This window comes from Priapulus caudatus, unplaced genomic scaffold (assembly GCF_000485595.1).
Source record: "Priapulus caudatus unplaced genomic scaffold, Priapulus_caudatus-5.0.1 Scaffold314, whole genome shotgun sequence".
Lineage (NCBI taxonomy): Eukaryota > Metazoa > Priapulida > Priapulimorpha > Priapulimorphida > Priapulidae > Priapulus > Priapulus caudatus.
The window spans coordinates 59,045-67,715 of NW_014577375.1; the positions used below are offsets into that span (position 1 = coordinate 59,045).

General features: G+C 41.3%; 3 protein-coding genes across 3 annotated transcripts in view; 1 reads left to right on the forward strand and 2 right to left on the reverse strand.

The window, feature by feature from the left end:
• The window catches only part of LOC106808929 (cAMP-responsive element-binding protein-like 2), a 10,556-nt gene extending 8,769 nt beyond the window's left edge, over positions 1-1,787 (reverse strand). Inside the window, exon 1 of the mRNA XM_014811850.1 lies at positions 1,678-1,787. The gene's annotated coding sequence lies outside the window, so the exon portion shown is untranslated. The remainder of the gene's footprint in view (positions 1-1,677) is intronic.
• Positions 1,788-2,075: 288 nt separating this feature from the next.
• On the forward strand, positions 2,076-6,365 carry LOC106808928 (methylmalonic aciduria and homocystinuria type C protein homolog). Its single transcript, XM_014811848.1, has 4 exons — positions 2,076-2,242; positions 4,244-4,438; positions 4,790-4,951; positions 5,218-6,365. Exons 1-4 carry the CDS (start codon positions 2,141-2,143, stop codon positions 5,509-5,511), a joined length of 753 nt encoding a protein of 250 aa, XP_014667334.1. The 5' UTR covers positions 2,076-2,140; the 3' UTR covers positions 5,512-6,365.
• Positions 6,357-8,671, reverse strand: part of LOC106808918 (ABC transporter G family member 2-like) — a gene marked incomplete in the record, with an annotated part of 13,194 nt that continues 10,879 nt past the window's right edge. The window contains 1 exon segment of the mRNA XM_014811835.1: positions 6,357-8,245. Coding sequence (XP_014667321.1) covers positions 8,024-8,245 — 222 coding nt within the window.

Consider the following 8,671-nt stretch of genomic DNA (forward strand, 5'->3'; position numbering starts at 1 on the left):
AATCCGAATCCGAATCCGAATCCGATGGCTATTTTGAATTCCATCCGAATCCCAACAATTTTTGAATCCGAATCCGAATCCGAATCCGATTCTTAAAAAATTGTAAATCCGATCCGAATCCGAATCCGAATCCGATCGGATTCGGATCAGATCGGATTCGGATTATCGGATCCGACGCACAGCACTAGTGCCTGTACTCTGGAGGAGCGTTCTCATGGTTCAGTCAGCGTCAGACGTCAGTGGCAATTTCGACGAGGGAAGCAGAAGTCGTTGCGGCGAGCGAGGCGACACGGGAGACGGTCTGGTTAAAGCGTCTGCTGAAGGACATCAACGGGGTCAAGGTGATTCCAGAGCTGCGAGTGGACAATGAAGCGGCGATTCGACTAGCAGAGAATCTGGAGTACCACAAGCGAACTAAGCACATCCGTATCCGTCACTTTGTTGTGCCCGAGAAAGTGTGTGAAGGGAAGCTGGTAGTGAAACGTGTTGATACCGAGAACCAGCTTGCGGACCTGTTCACGAAGCCGATGCATAAGCCTCGTTTGATTAAGCTGTGCATTGACATGGGTGTTAAATGATGAACAGATTTTTGTTTAGCTGCGTGCGAGCGTGAACGTTTCTTTCAACGAGTTCGACTCGATGAGTATTCTCACCATATTTGTGACTTTCGAGTTTCACGAGTTTAGCTTTCCTGCATACGTTTGCATTGTTTTCAATTATACATGTTTTTTTATTCAATGCTTCCTCGGTTCAGCAAAATTAGTATTAGGGGAAGTGTTGAGTTTTGATATTCAGTGCTGCCATCTACTGTAGGTTGTAATACCTAATCTTACTGAATAGATAGTCTTCCTGTAGATATCTAACCTGTATGATACAGGCGGTATGTTCCGCTTCACTACACTAACCGCCTGTATGTGAGCTCAACCCTGGCGGTTCGCAAGCCTCGTTATCGATCGACCGGTTGTTATGGCGGGGAATCTGATTAGCGGCAAGCAATCGAGCGTACAGAAGTAAATACGGCAAAACTTCGCCCCAGGCGAATACCTGATGAATGGAAACAATCTAGTTAATGGTTTTGGCAGAAGCGTGCACTAATTGCAGTTATAAATTCAAGTTAAATAACTTGAGAAATGACGTCAGGCAAAAGCCTGCTCGCTGATTGGCTGATTGGCCCGTTACAGCTCTCTGATTGGGCGCGATGATTTCTTCATTCGCGAAGCGGGCTGAAGAAGCAAGGGGTACAGGCGGTTAGCGTAGTGCAGCGGAACCGGAACATACCGCCTGTATCATACAGGTTAGTAGCTCTAGACTCTAGTACTATAGCCCGTGTACAGCAAACTGTACGCGGGGTTCAAGGATAGAGAACATGGGTCCCAATAAAACCAATGTCATTTACATCAATATAATAGGTTAGGATTAGCGTTATCGTTAGGGTTAGGGTTAGGGTTAGGCACATTGGTTTTATTGGGACCCATGTTCTCTATCCTTGGGCCGTTAGGGCCAGGGTTAGAATTAGGGTTAGGGTTAGGCACATTGGTTTTATTGGGACCCATGTTCTCTATCCTTGGGCCCGACTGACTGTGTAAGTGTGTTGTTAACACGTTTTTGTCCTATTTTGATAAAACTTAACAACTCGATCGCTAAAATATGTTTACATAATGAAGAGGGGTGGCTTACCGTTCACGCAGTTCCCAAAAAGCCATGATGTGTTTATGGTTCTTTCGCCCAAGGAGCTAAATATAATAAAGGAGTTATATTTAGCTCCTTGCTTCGGCCGTGCGATGTAATGTTTTGATACAATCGAGGTGTCATAAATATTTAGGCCGCAGGAAAATTCGATATTCTGTAGTCTGTACTTGTAGTTGTACTGCTACTACTGGGATATTTTGCCCTTGGCATTTCGACATTTATTTGAAAACTAAAAATATGTGCAAGGAAATGTCGTAACCCGACAGGTTTACTTGCAATTAAAGCAAAAATTACGGGAATAAGCCATATAAGCATAAAATCATGTGTCATAGAGAAACAGGCAAGTGTAACCAATTTCGCCGATAGAGGTCGCGAACATTCAAAACCAAAGGCGGTCGTGTGTTGTGTGTTTATGTAGAAGTTGAACGTGTGAGAATTCTGTTCAATCGTGATGACCACTCATACTATAATAGACAATAATGATGCACTTTCAATCAACAAAGGCATACGGGAACTTTTAGAGCACGCTGGTTTTGAGAGCTATCCTTTTAAGGTGATGACGAACTGGAAATATTGGCAGCCAGTAATACAATTTTCTTCGTCGACGACGAAGAAGTTTTAGTTTTAGTTTTATCTCTGCCACTGTGCCAGTAGCTCTAGTAGTAGTAATATAGCCTGCGGCAACTGTACGCGGGCTATAGTACTAGAGCTACTCTGCCAGCAGTCTTTGCCAAAGATCATGAAAGATCCCAGTGTAGGCCCTTCGCTCCCACTGCTGCACTGGGCTATGACGTGCTGTGATGTACTGTTCTGTACTGTGGCTGCGGTATTGTCGCTGACGTTTGCTCATGCTCACCTTAAACATGTGGTCGTGGTGGACGATGTAACCCGCGGCAACGCCTACGTAGGCGAGGCTGAGGTAGACGACGCGCGCCGCGTACGGACCCTTCGTGAACATGTAGGCGATCGCGAACGCCATCATGCGGATCGAGTACAGGTAGAGCACCATGACGCCCAGGTAGAGGCCGAAGCTCGCTGCGTCGCGCTTGTAGTTCGACAGCCAGTATGCGGGGATGCAATAGGTGAGCGCCGTGAGCACGAACGGACAGAGGTCGAGCAGCAGCTGCGAGCGAAGAACAAAAGGACACGTCCAATTTTGGAAACGTAGAATCGGAGGAGGAACCCTCGCTCGTACGTATTCATGAGGGAGCAGCAAAGATTAGGATTTAATAAAAAAGATATAATAGATATAAATAAAAAAAGATTACTATATGCAGTCTTTGTTCATCCATTATGCATCGAATGGTTTCTTAATCACGAGAAAAATATTGCGTTAGAGGCGTGAGCTTCACCACATTCACTGCTGCACTTAAGAAATCGTCACAAAGTGGGGAAAATGTAGGAACAAAGCAAGAGCCACTGACGAACACAAGGTAACAGACGCAAACTAATCTAGGACAATTTTAATCTAATGGTGCACCTTAGCACAGTAATATGGTACTGTGTGGAACATCTTGAGCTTTTGTCCAGCATACAAGCCTGGTCTCTCCTCATCAACTGAAACGAGAAATCGTCACATTCATTGATACTATTATCTATTGATCTATCATGAGCTATCGTCACCCCCTATACATATTCATACTGGAAGTGTCACATTCCCCTCATCTTGCATTCTGCAACACAATGACTGTAATCTACTACCAGCTAGACTTCGCCGCCATGCTATGACTTTTGGTATTCTCCTTCAGAAATAACACTGTTGATGCTATTTTTAACAAGCATAAACTGAACCCTTCCCCCATAGTATTAGGTGACCCCAATGCATTTTCGCAATGTGCGACATGTGCAAATGTGGACAGCTGTTCTATCCTTGGGCTGATAGAGCTACTTCGTCCTTTACCTTTACTTGGGGAAGGGATTCACACAGGAGGTTCTGAAACCCCTACGCACCACATGTCAAGTGCTTCACAATCGTTAACAGTCTTACACGTTACAGCCCTACCTGTAGACCATCCGCTCTGCTTGTTATAGCCGAATTATCCCCCCCCCCACACACACACTGATCAGTGAACCATTTTACGTAGCGTTGTGTTAATGGAAAGCAGAAAGGCTTATGCATGAATGCCTAGCATGGAGTGGCACTAGCAATGGACCCAGTGTGCCTTTGTCACGTTCGTGGCATGCTTGTAGTGTCATTTTGAGCAGTTGTACGTATGGCTGTTGCCAGATGTCTCTTGCAAGATGTCATTTCTCGTACAAAAGATGTTTAAAAATATGTAGGTGTGATGGCACCACTGGCACTGACAAAAGTCAACCCCCTTCTGGCTCTCCAAATTAAAATTTTAGTTGACCAGGAGATTGGACAACTCGAGCCACTGCTTGTGTGATTGAATTCACTATTTAATGCATTACTGTGTATTAATGACTAGGCACAGTGATATGACAAACCCCCTACCGTTCTAAACATTAGTTCTTATACTACAATTGTATTTGTTATGGTTTTTTCTGTTGTGTTATGTTGTGTTTTAATAGTCATGAAATGTTTTTTATATAGGTTTCTTGGTACAATAAATCGGTAGAACCAGTGTTCCACCTTGGCTATCATGGAGATACTTTGGCATTCATTATCATCAGCACACCCAATATGTATGAAAATGCATTCAAGCCATTTGTCACCAGAAGTAAATGCCTAGGAGTAAGAGATCCAATTGATGAATGTGTTGCCCATCACTTCGACCAAGTAAAAAATGTAGGTGGCTATAGGTATTCAGTGTTATCATATCACTTAAGGCTTAAGCGTATGTTATATTGATATATTTTTGCATCAGGCCACAAAATACCTTTACCAGTTTTTAACCAATGACCAATTCCACCAAAAATGGCCCTACTGAATTTTTTTATTTAACCATACATTCAACAACTTTTTCATAGGTTGTGCTGTGGGGTGAAACCAGTCTTGCACTGATCTCCTAGTAGTTTTTAGGACACCTTCAAGGAAATTATATTTCTTTGATAGAGAGGTGATGATCAATGATACAGGGGATGTCCTCGGGAAATAGTGTTGAATAACTAATACAACGTTCTTAAATATGCCTTTCAGCTATTTTCTGGTGAGAAGATCACTTGTATTCACGACTTTGAGCTCACTCCAACAAGGCGACCTAAGATACTAGTGCAGACTGCCAGCCATATCGCAGGAGCTGCATATTACTATCAGAGGAATGATGTGAAAGAGCAGCCGACCAGATGGGATAAGAAATCGGTACAGTGCACAACTAGTTTATAAAACAGATTACCATCATGCTGGAACTAACGACTAATATAGTGCAGAAATATACAGGGCTATGATTGACCTATAATGTCAACATTGCATGTACACATAGTAATAAGTTAACAATAAGAAGCAATCTTTTAGAAGGCAAGACTAAAACATATATATTCGTCTTCGCGATAAAGCATGGCTCTAACGGCCATTGGGCTGTCATTGTATGCAGATAATCATACTGCACATTTGTGCATATTTTACAGAGGATATATGGAGTGTGCATTCATCCAAAGTGGGGTGGCTGGTTTGGTCTGCGTGGTGTTCTAATTTTTGACAATGTCCAGTGCCCTGAGCTGTCTCAAACAATCCCCCCGGATGTGGTTGACACAGATGCGAAAAAGATCGAACTGCTTGAACGGTTTAATAACAACTGGCAGGACTGGACTTTCCGGGATATAATTCCACCTGACGGCAGATATTCGGAGGAACAGAAGCTATACTTTGCAACAGCACCAGCTGAGAGGAAGAAACTTCTTGGAATCGAGGAATTATCCTAGACATGTGTAGGATGAGAAATGTTTTTATGTAGGTTATTTTATATTTAATATGAGAACCAGTTCTGTACTGTGTTAAGGAGGCATGTCGTTTATTTTTGTGCTATTGGGTCGTATTGATCATAAGCATTCGGTAAGTTAGGTGCTTTGGTTGCTCTGATAATCTTTGTTAAGGAAAGCTACCTTGCTGTTGTGGGTGAAGTAGTTAGCCTTACACCATGATTGCCCAAGGGCAAGGCCATGGTAGGACTACGGCAAATAGCATGTAGTACCTCTAGTCATATGTTCTGTCACAGATTTTTTGTTGGAGTTCTATGTGACTCTATTTGCTTACCATTTATCTCATACGAGTCATAGCAACTAGTATAAATTTCTGGTTGGACTAAAAGAACTTCTTCATGTTCCGACAACAGGGTAGCCAGCTGGTGGGAATACATATCTAATTTAAATGGCATGCAAATGAATACTTACAGAGTGAACTAATAGTAGCTTATGACTCAGGTACCATTAGGATTGTTTGAGGAATCCATTGATGAATTGGAATCTCCTAGAGGATGATGGTCTCTTAATAAATATCAAGAAAATGTGGGTGTGGTAGGTAAGGGGTCTATCCAATGCTGGAGGAAAATTAACAGTGGTTCTTAAATCTTGTTGGCTGTGACAAAAATTATAGTAGAAGACCTTGTATTTTTATTCTTGCACTTGCCACTATTGCTCTATAAGTAAAATACAAGGCAGTCACTGAAGATCATTAGCATAGTATAATCACTTGGCAATGCAGGTGTTAAAAATCACTGAAATCTCACCCTGGAATTTGATTTGCAAAATATAATAAAAATGGTTATGGCTAATCATTACAAATGTGTATTGTATTTTCATATCAAGTTAAAACTACAGAATTGAAGTACCAACAAAAATAATTGGCCACACCCATAAAAGCAAGCATATTCTTGTTAAATATTTTAGCTAGGAGTTGTGGGGGTGTTTCAACACCTGAAAAATATGCATCCAGATCTAGGTAATAACAAGTATTACAAGTACATAAGATTTATGTAACATTTGGTGGTAAAACTACATATTATTTTACATTTACTCGTCGAGTTATTCTTAGTTATGTTGTGCATAACAATATGGTCTGTAAATACAATGGCAAAGACACATATTGCCACTGCATACATGAATATATTACCTTTGCATATTTTTTACATGACCCAAACTAATATGGATGTGAAGCATCAATATACTTTTGTCTAACTAGTTAGACTAGTGCAAGGCAACACTAGTTCATCTGTATACGAGTTGTAATACTAGTACAGGCCTCCTACACTAGTACACATTGGAGCATTTTTTCTATAATGTAGTTGGCATGACATTCATTCTCCCTTTTTGTTTTATCAAGTTACAGAATATAACAGCCTAAACGTGGAAAAACTCGATTATAAGGTAACTATTTTAGGGCAATTTCTAGGTATTACTATCATAATTACTGCGAAGAATATTCTTGAAATGCATCCTTATTGCGAGGTTATCTTTTATTAATAAAATTCTGATAATTGGCTTACTGTTAAAATTACAGCCAGATTCAAAACTCTCGAAAATAACATTTTTTTAAATATACAAATTGATCAAAGATTTGGAGGTTTATTGATAGTCGAGCCTTCCATTAATTCTACTTTGCTCTATGTGTTGATCATTAAAACCAGCAATTTTTTGCAATACAATAAACTTGTATGATATAATATGATTATTATTATTAGTTAATACTTATCTATCATAAGAAATTCGAATATGCCCTGCTACAACACCAGCACTGCTTTAGCACCTTTTGATTATGAAGACATCACATTTTTTTTTATATAAAACTATGTTAATTATATTTACACCCATTCACTGTTTTCTCTACACGTACATGCTAAACAGTCTGTCAATACTACAACCATGCAGGTTGCAGTAAAAATAATACAACATACTGACTGTAAAATTAATGCTAAATAACGTTTAACCAGACATATATGTTTGGCTTTTTTGGGAGCCCCACCCACTTAGTCAGTTACATTTATGTATACCAAGAACTAGTGGTTAACAAGATTTAAATATTGAAAAAATGGAACTAATCATAACCTATTCTCGGAATATTGTACCAGGTAAGGCTTTTACCTATGACGTTTACAGCCTGACTAAATGATTATATAGATTCATAGAACATAATATCAAGTATTTGAAACTAATATACAGTCAGTGTATATGAGAAAAAAATTGTAAGCAAATCTTGATAGGTCGTTGTCGCAGAAACTTGCATAACTCCTTACAATTCACATTGTAGATTCTCAACTACATGCTATTTATGCATGCCTACGTACACAACCATAACCACGCTTGAAAAATCATTAAAACGATTGTACTTCAAGTGTAAATTCGAATGAGCCCCTTAATAATTTCCGTGCATCTACCTCACCACAACACAGATCGCCACCTCGTCGACGGCAATTTTGGTCTTCTATGGAAAATTACCGGTTCACTTGTGCGGGTGCTGTTCGTAAAACTTCTCCTTGTTCGTCGGCTTCTGGCTGAAGATGCAGAGTATGAAGCAGCCGCCGATCATGAAGAGCAGCGCGAACGCGGCGATGATCACCCAGGGAATGTAGGTCGCGAAGACGACGTCTCTGCCGTGCCACACGAGCGCCTCGAGTCCCGTGTGCACCTGTCCCGGCGGCGTGTAGCAGGTGTTGTCCAGCACCTGGCGTGGGCGCGAGAAGGGCAAGGTGAACATGCTCATAATAGGCTTCATACACTTACACGTCATTGAGGCATTCACTGACAGACAGACAGAGGGAGAGGGCGGGGGAGAGGGAGAGGGAGAGGGAGAAAAAGAGAGAGAAAGAAAGGAGAGAGGAGAGAGCGCACGCGAGAGAGAAAGAGCGTGCATGCGTATGAAAGAGAGAGAGAGAGAGAGAGAGAGAGAGAACAAGCGTGCACGCGCGCGAGAGAGAGAGAGAGAAAGAGCGTGCATGCGTATGAGAGAGAGAGAGAAAGAGCGTGCACGCGTGCGAGAAAGAGAGATAGATAGATAGAGAGAGAGGGAGAGAGAGAGGAAGAGCAATATATATATATCTATATATATATAGAGAGAGAGAGAGAGAGAGAGAGAGAGAGAGAGAGAGAG

Coding starts and splice junctions, on each gene's coding strand:
- LOC106808928 (XM_014811848.1), top strand. CDS start 2,141: ATGACCACTCATACTATAATAGACAATAATGATGCACTTTCAATCAAC. Junction 4,439..4,789: donor ACTTCGACCAAGTAAAAAAT/GTAGGTGGCTAT, acceptor TATGCCTTTCAG/CTATTTTCTGGTGAGAAGAT. Junction 4,952..5,217: donor CCAGATGGGATAAGAAATCG/GTACAGTGCACA, acceptor CATATTTTACAG/AGGATATATGGAGTGTGCAT.